The sequence below is a fragment of the Schistocerca gregaria genome, chromosome X (genome assembly GCF_023897955.1).
Source record: "Schistocerca gregaria isolate iqSchGreg1 chromosome X, iqSchGreg1.2, whole genome shotgun sequence".
Lineage (NCBI taxonomy): Eukaryota > Metazoa > Arthropoda > Insecta > Orthoptera > Acrididae > Schistocerca > Schistocerca gregaria.
In genome coordinates this window covers 370902567-370915679 of record NC_064931.1, presented here as the reverse complement: position 1 = coordinate 370915679, position 13113 = coordinate 370902567, and the positions used below count along the sequence as shown (strand labels likewise).

At 43.5% G+C, this 13113-nt stretch overlaps 1 protein-coding gene across 1 annotated transcript in view; it reads left to right on the top strand.

The window, feature by feature from the left end:
* Positions 1-13113, top strand: part of LOC126298374 (uncharacterized) — a gene marked incomplete in the record, with an annotated part of 141431 nt that overhangs the window by 109072 nt on the left and 19246 nt on the right. The window contains 2 exon segments of the mRNA XM_049989680.1: positions 1698-1889; positions 7000-7395. Of these exon segments, the coding sequence (XP_049845637.1) occupies positions 1698-1889; positions 7000-7389 (582 nt within the window).

Genomic DNA, 13113 nt, shown 5'->3' with positions numbered 1-13113 from the left:
ACACTAGATCGCGTGTTTTAGACATCGGAGGTACGGCCCTCTTCAGTTAGCAGAGTGGATTTTGAAGTATGTAGATTCAGCGAGATACCGCAGTTATTGTCACTTAGAGGGCTATGCCTACAGTGGAAACAGCCATTTAGAAATACTGTAAGCCCGATCACGAAAGAACTCTTTTTCATGCGTGGTGATACTCCCCTTTGCCTTAGGTCACGCTTGGTCTGTAATGGAGGCCAAATATTTACGAAAATTGACAGGAGGGACACTATGCCAAATAAATGAGTGGCCTTCAGACTAATACACAGCTACATTCTCCCATAAATTCCATAAAAACATTGGCAAGAAAAGCCTAACACATCCGATAAACTGAAATATAGTGAAGGCAAAAGGTTCTTTGACTCATTGGTCAAAGGACTGGCATACAGCGCTACTCAGTAAGGAGAAACCACACATAGGAAAAAGGATATGACAAATTATGCCGAGCGACATAGTCTCTAGCGATGGCACATGGCAGTAAAACGTTGAACATTACCTTGGCAGAAGCATAGAGGCGTCTGTGGTCCGGTTGCGGTCGTGACTGATGGCGAGTTACCGGTGTACGCAAATGGCACCACTATCGTCAACAAGGTTGTAGACTGATTTTGTGGACGAAAAAGGTCGCTTCTGCCAGTGTATGGCTTTTGGTCCGGCAGTTGGACCTGAAAAGTTAATATCAGATAGCGGCGTGCCTCGATTCAGAATTGTAACCGCGTTGCATAATTACGCTAGGTGAAGAGCGGTTGGCGTCACTTGGCAAAAAGTTCCAATAATATATTAGTGGAAAAGATTGGTCATAGTCGCTTAGTAAAAGGTTCCATCACTTTAATCACGATTATCAGTAAAACTGAGTACGTCGCATCTCTTACAGATAACGTGAATAAAGGCGTCGAACGTTGCTTGTACAGCACCACGAAGAGAATAGAACAATTAAAAGCTCTCGTGAGAACAGCCAAATTCATTGACGTCATGATTATGAAACCTAATGCTGTTCCAGTTAATAAAACATTAATAATCTTCCTCTCTTCACACGGTCTTCCAGCACAAGAATAAAATCAAAATTCCTTCTTAGTAAACTTTGTTATACTACCTAAATCGAAATGTCATCAACGTATTAGTGACACATTGTTCTAACCATATTTTAACAATACCCCGAAAATTTCTGAAAATGCTGTTCACAAGTGCTTGTCCTACTGAAGTTATGACCAAAAATATTCACACACGCGAGACAGATTATAGCTGACTATCGCTTTTCTGTCTCATCGCCTATGTACACAATTCATACCCATGGTAGACGAGTTGAAGAGTTAGTGATCAGTAAACGGGAGGAAGCAGCGCAGGAACCTGAAGTGCAGCAGCTCAGGCCGTTTACCTCGCGAAGTACATATATATTTTGGTAGTCACGAGAAAGAACAGTAATGAAAAGAAAATAAGCATTTGGTATCTAGTATGATACTAAATCTACCTCAACATTCAACTTAGAGAAAATTTCCGATGCTTACTCAGTGGTCACATCACTATCTTCCCTTTTAGTTTTTTGTTTATTACTTGCTAATATCAGAACATAAATTAATCGATTCTAAAATCTTCCTAAGATTTTTCAGTTAATCTGTTTAAACGGTCACCCGTGGACTGCAAAATTAACTTCTATGTGTTGAAAACAGGGGGAGTGTCTTGGGGCTACAGCGGTTGAAACCTCACCTGACGTGCAACGCAAGGGCTGTGAAGTTGCCACCGCACGTGACGACGCAGATATGGACTCTGACCCTGCTGCTTTCATTGAACGGTGGTACACCAGCGCTCTTGAAGGGCAGTCTTCAGGAAGCGAAGCTGCAGCTAATAGTGCAACGGATCCCGTAAGTACTTAAAATCTGCGAAATTTAAATAAGGACCAGACTTCTGCTCACAAATTTGGCTGACGAGTATGTCTCAAAGATACAGTATCTATTTGGCCTTCCTGTAGTCATCGCCCAAACATCTGTTCTTCAGTCGTCCAACAGTACTTCTCAAATGTTTAGACTGAAATTCAGCTGGCGGTAAGCCACTAGCAGCGCAGCCACATGAGTACCACTGAATTTGTACAGCTTATTACGTTAATGAGGGTTATACAGGCCAGATAATGTCAAAACCAGACAAAACATAGACAGTTTGGAGGAACAAAGTGATAGCTATGCAACTTGTGAAGTTTATACGTACTATAAATTAGTTCTCCGCGGGTTTCTCTCCTGACTGTATGCGAAAGTTTGAGGAGCTACTGTAAGGATTCTGACAGTTTCCGGTGGTAGACATATTCACGAGGAAGGTTCATGTGTGTAATTAAAATCGTGTCTCAGTAGATACTGCTACCCGTGCGAGTCGCTAGTAAGAACAAAAAAGACTATCTTCACGAAGACAGTGAGCTCGATTTATGTAGTTCCAGCTGTTCTGAGAACTAATGCTGATATTTGTATTAAATGCACTCGAATGAAGTAAATGGGTCAATAGAGTTGGCATCAGTGAAGATGAAATGACATTAAATAACGTAAACGTGAACCTTTAAGATACGCTGAACCTTACATCTAGCGAAAATGGAAAATTCGTGCCGGGCTGGGACTCGAACCACTCTCTCCCACTTAATGCGAGTGATAGCCTCAGCCACTACCGCGTACGCACTACCTCCCCAGCTGAGATAGCCTAATGGTTAAATGAGTGCACAATTTTTCAATGTAAATTCTATAGATCCTAATATTGCTGCCGTTACACACAAATTTCAATGAGCGCTCGATCTGAAGCAGGAAGTTTACTACGAAGAACTTCACATAACTTGGCGGAAGTTGACGAAGACGGTAGTACCTAGCATACTGATACGCTTAAATTGCCACGCGGATTCCTCAGGGCCCTAAATACGCGTCGATCTGCTGGCTAACAAATTGTACGTGAATACATGTTAGGTGACAGACGGACTGACTTCGTCGAGCGTTTGGTTGGTTGCATGGCTGGCTAAATTCTTTCTGGAGACGTTCAACTAATGCAGATGAGTGGCAACAGTGATGTAAAGAAATGAACAGTTTGCTGCACTAATACAAGACTTAAGAAAAATAGCTAAACTCCACGATATCTGCTATGATGAGCAGAGTTAAGAGGTTAATTGGTTTTTGTAATTCTAACAGCTTCAAGCAGGGAGCTTACTACGAAGAACTTCACATAAATTCACATGTTCTCCACAGCTCTTTCAATCTCAGGCACCGTAAATTAAGAAATTTGCCCAGTTCGCGGGTTTTAAAAACAGAACCCCGCATTTTTCTAGAAAAAAGGCTGCTATTGAGATTAATTTGGAAAATGAATGCCACACCGTCACTTTCGCGTCATTCACTGGGGTTTATGCACCATTTCTAAGACTCGCTGTAGCCTAAATTCTACAGTTCGGGTTGTTGGTAGGCCCTACGTGTGAAATGAGCTTAATCGGACCACAATACCTTACACAATAAAGTTATCGTCCCCTATTTTTCAAGTGCCCACTCTACAAATGGTCTCGACGTCACAAAAGCCATGTCACAGTTGATGACACTAGATTTTTTGTAGGACAGCGTTGGAGGGTATACGCCCTGGTGGTCTGCAAACAGTAATAGGTGGAATCCTGGTGCGACGTGAGACTTAACGAGCCATGACTTCACAATGCGACGGTGTAACAGTTCCCATTTCTTCCTGGACTGTCTGAGCAGCAGTAACACTTGTCTGGTCGCCCAATACGGAGCCGGTTGTCTAAACAACCCGTGGATTAGAATTTCAGGATTATTTTCTTCATAGCGCTACTTGTCACACTTCGGGAACCAACAGCATTTTCTGGTGACATGCGTGGACTATCTTCCTAGTTGAGTGAGGTGGGGGCAGGTGCTGTCCATAATAGGATGTCACGGTTCATAGTGAGAGATGCTAGGGACACGATGGCTCCACATTGACACTTTTCACACGTACTTTCAAATGGCAGATGCAATAGCTTTCCATTAATCCAGAGATAAGTAAAAGTTTTAATCAATATTTGGCATATATATATAATCGTCGTCCCTGGAAACAACGTATGACCTACCAGTTCACCATTAAATTGAGCTAACGTGTAAATTGTGGCTTTGAAGCGAGCGAAGACTGTGTTACGAGCCTGCCCAAGGAAAGCCACGTGCCTAAACATACTTGCGGACGGACTGCCAAAAACGTTGTGTAAAGCAGAAATTGATTCAGGCTCCTTGAGTAACAACCAACCAACCTGCCGGGAATCCCTCAGCTCACCTACATGTTGCATTTACAGGTACTTAAAAATTCAATCAGGATTTAAATCATCAAAGAAATTCGACAAATCTTAGGTAGTGATTCCTAATATACTGAGAAACCAAAATCTGGAACGGTTTCAGCTGCCTTCATTTTGAGAGTAGTTAATATAATAAATTAAGTTGGTACCAACTCTTAGTTTGAAACTGGGTGGTGGTGATGGTGGGAGGTGTGGAGATCAGGTGAAAATTTTTTTGATAGTTGGGAAGGTAGGGAGGGGAGGGGAGAGGGAGGGGAGAAAAGGACGTGGTTTGTTGCTATTTCTCAACAGGCAGGCTCCGGCCCCTCGCTCCCCCCCCCCCCCCCCCCCCACTCTGATAGCTATAAATGTCGCTATTTTTTTAAAGTTGGAAGAATACAGCGTGTTTTCAACTTAAGATGACCAGCAGCTGCTGCGCTCGACACTGTTCGTGACGATTCAACTTAAGCATTTACCGCCATAAAGTAATAGCAGTCGTAGTTAATGTTAATTACTTCGAACAGAACATAGCGGGGTTGTGATTTCACTCGCTGTTTGGTTCATATGGTGACAAGGGGTGTCTGGTGCTGCTATATTGCAAACAAATGGCTTGAACCATACGGTAAGTCACAAAAATCTCCAATCGTTGCTGGCTTACCTGCTTCTTATGACTCAGCATTCTCGGTGTCGATCCTAATTGCTTATGTCTAGCTAAGATTAATTAAGTTTTCTGTAAGTTTGTAATTATGTCAGTGCCATTGGGTTTATATTTTTGGTTCGATTTTGTAGTAATGTTGTCTCACTTTTTCAATTATCCAAGCAAATAAGGGACCTCCTGGAAGTAGAAACGTTGTCTACACTTTAGTCGTATATTGTCAAGAAAATTTAAGATCCCGGCGACCTGTTAATTTTTCTCACCCGCGAACTGGGCAAATTACTTAATTTACGGTGCCTGAGATTGAAAGAGCTGTGGAGAATGTGACTGGTGGTGCAAAGTGTAGCCAGCATTCGTTACGCACAATAATAAATTGCTTTTTGAATTCCACCATTTTTTATTCCAGTCTGAGAGCCAAGAAGCGCAGTGATTTTTGTCCATGATATTCATTATTTTAAGTGAATTATGTTCAGATTCGTAGCTGATAATATACTTTGCTGTGAACAGCAGTCCTCCGAACTGTTTCTTATTTACATTTGAGTCATTTTCAATCACTCATCCTAGTTTTATAATAACCGATGGTTGAAACTTAGGCCGAAGTCCCGAAACTAACAGCAAAGAAACAAGAAGTGGTAAAATTGTGTAATAAGTGCTCTTTCCAGGAAGAAATTTTTCGTCTTTGCTAATGTAACGTCCTAATTCATATAAAGGGTGAAAAGTATTTAAACCGACAAACTCTGGGAGGTTGTAGGGGACATGAAAACAAATATTTCTCCCTAATGTCATTTTTTCCTATGAGGATTATTTAAACTGATGGAGGCAGTACTACGCTCGTCAGTAGTTAGAGGCCGTATTACGATCTTCAGTTGTAGCCAACTGCTGTCCATCAGCGTAGTAGTCGATTGTCTGTATTTGCTAATGGAGCGATACACCTCGAGTACACTGATACGGTTGTTGAGTACTACGTAGCGCACCACAACGGACGAGCATGTTTATCAACAATAATATCCTAATCGCCGTATCCCGCATCATACGACCTTTGCTGCTGTGTACCAACGTCTGCGTGAGACCGGGTCATTTAGCAGATTACCTGGACAGGGTCGCCGTCGCACGGTAAGAACGCTGCAATTTGAGGAAGCTGTCCTGCAGCATGTGGAGCGGGATCCTTCAATCAGTGCAGTTCTTCGTTAATGTGTGCGTCGGTGTTTTTGGGGACACTGTAATTGGGCCGTATCTGTTACCGAGGCCATTAAATGGCAGGCACTGTTCCAATTTTCTCGCCAGAGCTTAGCCAGAATTGCTGGAAGACGTCCCGCTCCCTACAAGACAACGCATGTGGTACCCACATGACGGAGCGCCTGCACATTTCGGTCTTCGTGTGCGTCGATTCCAGGACGGATGGTTTCCAGAAACGTGGATTGGCAGAGGTGGTCCTGTACCATGGCTTGCTCGATCCCCAGATAAGTCCCATCTGGATTTTTTGTGTGGGGCTGTTTACGCAACTTCTCTTGCATCACAACCGGATCTGGTTGCCCGGGTAGTAGTAGTAGCAGCAGCAACTATTCAGGATACTCCTGGGGTTTTTGCCCGTGTCAGACAGAACATGATCAGAAGGTGTGACCTTTGTTTACTTGTCAATGGAGGCATTTTTGAAAATCTACTGTAATTGAAGTTGGGTTGTGTTAATGTTGTCTCTTGGTCATAAAAAATCGAAAAGTGTTTGTTGGTTTAATTAATCTGCGACCAGAGAAATCTTCCTCTACCGGTTTAAATATTCCTCATAGGAAAAAATGACATTAGGCTTTTCAGAACCTCAAACTATCGGAAAGTTCTTAGCAATAGCATCACAAAGTAAAAGGACACACAACTGCAGCCTAAAATTTTCATCAGTATAAATACCTGAATCTGCCAGGAAGTTTCCTATCAATGCACACTCCACTGCAGAGTGAAAATTTCATTCTGGAATCTTCTGCAAATTTAATATAATCGTACACAATTTTACAAGGCTGGAAGTAGCATAGGTGTACGCTGATTTCTTTTCCTTTCCCAGGTTAGGGCGGAAATACTAACAGGTAGTCCATTGGTGACGCGTTCAGAAGAAAATAACAATAACCATTCAACGAAATCACGAGAGACGAATGGTTGGACATCGGGAGCAGAATTTGGGAACGAGAAACTTCGGATTACCTCGTCTCCATCATGGAACACAGCTAGCAGAGTTTGGCGTCCTGTAGCTGAGGATGCACTCGTGCTCGGCCAAGTTTCAAGTTCTCCAAGACTGGAATTGCTTCTTAAGACACTTCCTAGCGTGAAGAACCATGCATCCGATGAAGAGAATGGTGCTCAGTCGTACCATGCCACTGACGGGAATTCTCCAGACAGAGCGGAGGACGATTCGGAATTGGCACACGATTTGTGTCCCGATACAGAAGACAGATAAATCTAGGTGAGTAATTCAGATGAATTGTTTCGCTATTGTTAATGGGATAGCACTGTACTGTTGCTGACGTTTTAGATCTGACTAAAGGATGTTAAATAATGCAAAATTGTAACATACGGTTCACGCATGTCTTTAGTTTAAATAGTCTCGCCTAATGGCATGTTCAGCTACGTAATTGAGAAAGCGACTCTGCAGATCAGATTGTGTGTTCATAACGGTCGTGGACTACAAACAGCCGTAACAATAGCGTACTGCTTTATGTCGTGACTTAGTGACGGTGGTGAAGGCAGACTGCCAGTCCTAAAATACTGGGTTAAATACCCACGCAGTTATAGGATCTTTATCTCCAACCGCTTCCTTCATCTCTGGAAACAATACTGTAATGCTCAAAATGGTAAGTAGCTCTAAGATTAGGGATCCGCGTAAACTATAGCTCCCACTGAAACGGGGATGTTGGTGTGATGAACGTATGGCAGGTAGCTCCAAATGTAAAAAATGTAACTTCAGGAGCATGAGTAAGGAAAACAAACCCACAACGCTCGGACAGCATTAGGAGTGTGCTGTTTGACACAATTACATCCTTTAAATATCTATGCTTAACGTTGCAAACCGGTATGAGATGGAAGGAGCATGGAAGGAGCATGTAAGGAATGGAGGCGACTTTCGTTCATTGGAAGAATTTCAGGAAACAGTGGTTCACCTGTAAATAAAACAGCATATGGGATGCTGGTGAGATCTATTCTTGAGTACTGCTAACGTTTCGGATCCGTATCAGGTCAGACTGAGGGACGGCATCGAAGCAACTCAGACGGGCTGCTACATTTGTTACCGGTGGGTGGGAACAATACATAAGTGTTACGGACATGCTTCGGGAAGTTAAACGGGAATCCGTGGCGGAAAGGAGACACTCGTTTCAAGGAACACCACTCAAAAAATTAAGAGAACGTGCATCTGAAGCTGATTGCAGAACGAATGTTGCATCCAACATGCACTGCGCGAAAGGAACACGAAGATAGGAAAACTGTGACTACTACAGGGTATAAGCAAAGTCGTTTTTCCCTCGTTCTGTTTACTAGTCATTCCTTTTTCTGCTTCACTCGTAGTGGTACGGCTACTCTCCGGCACGCACCGAAAGATGGACTGCGGAGTGTCGATGTAGATGTTGAGCTGGCCAGATAAGAAAGTTCAAATGCCGGGGAGAGGGCAATTAGTTCCTACCTCCAATGGGACGATGAATCACTATGGCGTTAAGGCAAAACTTCAGGTGTATCGCAGCTTCCCTCTTACCCCTTCTTTAACGTGTGAGTACATACATACGTTTCTAAAAGCTAGTGCTTTGTCGATGCCACCACTCTTCTCTAACTGGTTGCTCGTTCCTGTTACATGTAATTCAAATCTTACCCCTATCGCGATGTGGTACACACAATTATTCCTAGGCCATCCTCTTCCTTCCTCCCAGCACTTTCTCGCCAGGAACGGTAATCAGTGTTACATCTGTTGCGTCCAACAATTTCTCTCTCGTTTGATGTAGTATTGTCTTCATAGAACTTCCGTATGCACGTTGATTTTCTTTCCGTATAGCTCCTTGTCATTTAACATGATACACACACTTACACAGCTTAGTTTATTCTTACATAAACTACCCAGACATTAACTTCCATTTCCACAAAGTAGTACTACATGCAAATTATTTTTCAAGTGATCTTCTGACATCTATATTCCTACGTGCGCCTGTTTCGCCAGTCCATTTCCTCGCTTTCATTAATTATGTATTGTCTTGTAATTAGACAACCAAGGTGACAAAATTTTTTCATCTGATCAGTTCTAACATACTCAACTCTGTTTTGATTTCTTCGATATTGTTCAGTACTGTTACTTAAATTTTCCGTTTTTTCACTTTCCATATCCATAGTTTAAGAACGTCTAATAGTACTTGCGGCATTCTGTTCATTTTTTGGAGTCTACAACTATTACAATGCAATCCGCAAATATGATGGTGTCCTTTCAGCATCGACCATCATTCCATTTTTCATCTGTTTAGCTTCCTCAATGAACACATTAAGTAAATACGGAGATAGGTGATACCGTTGTCTAGCGCTTTTTCAATTACCGGCTCCTTTGTCTACCTAATTATCTATATAATATAAAATATAAAAGGATGGCACGGGACTGCTCGTAAATGTTCCATGCTTTTACAATGCTGACCATTAAAATTGCAAGTCCAGGACGGACAGGAAATAGCGAGATTTTGCCTATTGTGCATGTGTGCTACATAGGAACAGTGCACGGTTAAATTTGTAGATAGTGTGAGAAATTTAGTACAAAGAGCTGCTGCCATATCTAGCAGCAACAGTCGTCATAGATTAGCTGGACAGGAAGTCGAACTGAGCTTTGAGATGGAGAAATAATTTCGTGGTAGGTTGTAGCATTCCGATCTCTCGGCAAGCCACGACCAGCTTTCAGGGACTGAAGATCGGTACTACGAGTTGGCCAGTGCAACAGTTGAAAACACATTGTATTGAGGTTGGTCAGTGCAGCACGAACATCATGTGATCAGACTATCTCGTCTAAAGATGACAGGGTTATAGGGCACGGCCGCCGGTCTTCACATGTCAGAAAGGTAACACCTGATGTCTAAATTACCACCTGCGTGGAAGCTAACTCTTACACAACTTCGCACCAAGTGCTGCAATCTGCCAACATTCATTCATCTCTTATTCTCCACACACGGATAAGTCCTTCGTGGTGCTGTACGCAGAATCTTGATTTGACTGAAGAGAGCACGTGATGGCACTACCGGGTCCAGCCTGTCAGCGTTGCCACTGTGCGGCCACGTCAACCTCAATAGTAGTCAACGTGCTGGTGTTGCCCAGACGACGTCGAATTGTGCTTGTTGTGAACACCCATCGATTCCACATTCGCGTGATAGTCGTCATCCCCACAAAGGCGACAGGCAATATCGCGGAATGATGAGCCGCAGCCTCAATAGGTCTCAGAATTGTCACTGTCGAATTTCTGAATTCCGACGTGTGCTGGTAGTAGTCTCTCTTACGCGATGCATTACGCACTCTTCCCGCAAGAAACCAATTTTCAATTGTTCTTCAAAGAAACCCACGGCCTATTCTTTCCGTAGGCACAGAAATAATGTAGGCGGCGTTAATCCTATCCGTTTCATACGGTTGTCCTGAAATGACTATTCGCATTTCCAAGCGCATGTTGCACGCACTGCCAAAGAGACATTCGTCGCATACTGCCTTTATGGAATTAAAGTTCTAATGGGCTGCAGTATGGAAGCACTGCCGTATCCGGTATGTCTCGTACTTCAGAAGTTGTTGTACGAAATTAACTTTTCCTCCTAAGTGTTTGTCTAAAATGTAACCAGTAGTAAGAGTTCTTACAGGGCACGGGATGAGTACTTCAAATAATAATTCTTTGACTTTGTCATAGTTATTAGCTATTTCCGCCTTGCCACTTTTGCCTCCCCCCTTCTCCTTAATAATACAGGTGAAATAGACATGTGACACTGACCAGGAACGCCTTAAGTGCGAGGTCGCAAAGGAGCAGTGATTTTTAAGGCATTAGACACCCCCACATATCGTCTACCAAGCAGCCACAGTATTCGCTGCTAATGGCAATGGGGTGGGACTGGAGGGATCCAGTGGTCAGAACAAGATAAGACTATTGATTGTAGGTGCATTATATCTAAGGCAGTTGCCGAAGTTGACAATTCGTCAGAAAGGAACCAAGCAATTTCAGAGAGAGAGAGAGAGAGAGAGAGAGAGAGAGAGAGAGAGAGAGAGAGAGAAGGGGGAAGGGTGGTAAATGCCATATAAAATATTTGCATTTCTATAACATGGGTAAGTGGAATGTAAGACGGCGTATGCGCTGGACTGTGCAGACGACGTACGTGAGGAGTGCATTGCTCATCATACGTGCTTAAGTGAAAATAATATTGAAACAGGTGTGGAGCAACGAAGTTAATAATTATTGTCGGACAGGGAGCCACGAATCCGGTATCCACTGAAACCTAGCAAAATCATTTGTCAAAGAAGCAGTTACTGAACATAATTACGTACTAGGAAGATAATCGCCAGCGTAGTAAACAAAAGATAGTGAACAGATGAAGAGGTTCCTCTGCACTAAAAATCTCCTTGCGCAAGCCATGTTTATTTGACACAATATTACCCACTCCCTTTGTCGTATACGAATTTACGAGGGTTGGAACTTAAATAGTGGCAACTATTTATTCACAAAAGAATAAAATAGATTTACATGTTCACACCTCTTACTGTCGTTCAAAGTAGTTACAAGCGTTGTTTAGAACTCGTTGCCAACGATGCGGAAGGCGTAGTATACCGTTAGCAGAGCCTATTCAGTTCATGGTGCGAATGGAGCGGTTTAAAGTTACGGTGATTCTCGTGAACGACTGTGATGGTATTATCCTAACGCATTACGTTCCTCCACGGCAGACCGTCAGTACATAGTATTACTGTTGGATTTCGGGGGCGTCACTTGCGACCAGCTTTGCGAATGAAGCGGCGACACCCATCATTTTGCACGACAATGTGCGGTCGCATACAGCGCATGCTGTGGCTGCTCTGTTCGGTCTATGGGACTGGGAAGTACTGTACTATCCACCATACTCCCGGAATTAAGTCCTTGTGACTTTGATTCCAAATAGGAACCACTTCGTGGCATTCGCTTCAGAACATTTTCAGAGATCAGACAGGCAGTAGACCGCTCCATTCGCACCATCAACAGAACAGACTGTAACGGTATACTAGACCTTCCACATCGTTCGCTAAGAGTTCTAAACAACTGCCTGAGCTGCAACCTTCCCAATTGCCGATCGATCCGTCTGTCAGTTGTGGCCTGAGGTGTGGCCTGTCACCTAAGGAGGGTGCAACCCCCTTGTGAAGGGGGACCCCAGTCTGAAGGAGCAGGGGATTTTCTCCCAGTGCGTCAGTCATATACCCAATCTTTGTTCACGAAACAAAAGGGTAATTAGACTAATGATTTAAATACCCCTCCTGCTTCTCCACGTTCCTTGTGGTCCCGTGTACTGAAGACCGTCATTCCTTCACCATGGTGAATCCTTTCATAATTCAGAAAGGTGTTGATGCAATTGTCGGCCCAGTGAAATCCTGCTCTAGTTTATGGAATGGCACTTACCTTTTTGGAGACTACTTCTGATCCTCAGGCACAAAAAGTGCATGCTGCCTCGCTTCTCTACGGCTACAATGTTCGTGAGGACCATAGAACTTTGAAGTCTTCCCGTGGCGTAATATACACAAGGCTGCTCGGCGGTCTGAGGCCGAAATCCAATCTTACGTCTCTGATCAGGGTGTCATCGCCGTCCATCGTGTAATGAAAAAGGTAGATTACTTCCCGGTGCCCACCTGCACTCTTTTTCTCACGTTTAAGAGTGGTACTTCTGTCCTAGATAAAGCAAGCTAGGAAATTTACAGGCCGGCCGTATTTTCTGAACCTGATGCGCTGCTACTACTGTCATTGTTTCAATCACTCTCGAACATCTTGACACCCAGCCTAATACGTCATCTGTGGTACAGATGCGCACGAGGGTGATTGTCCGCCTCCTTTTCTATCTGTACCAACTGCAATGGCAGCCATGCCGCCGCCTCTCGGGATTGTTGCGTGTATCTTGATGAACAGGCTGTCCATGGATCGTTCGCGCCTTTCAATCCCACAAAGAGGGTTTATGGC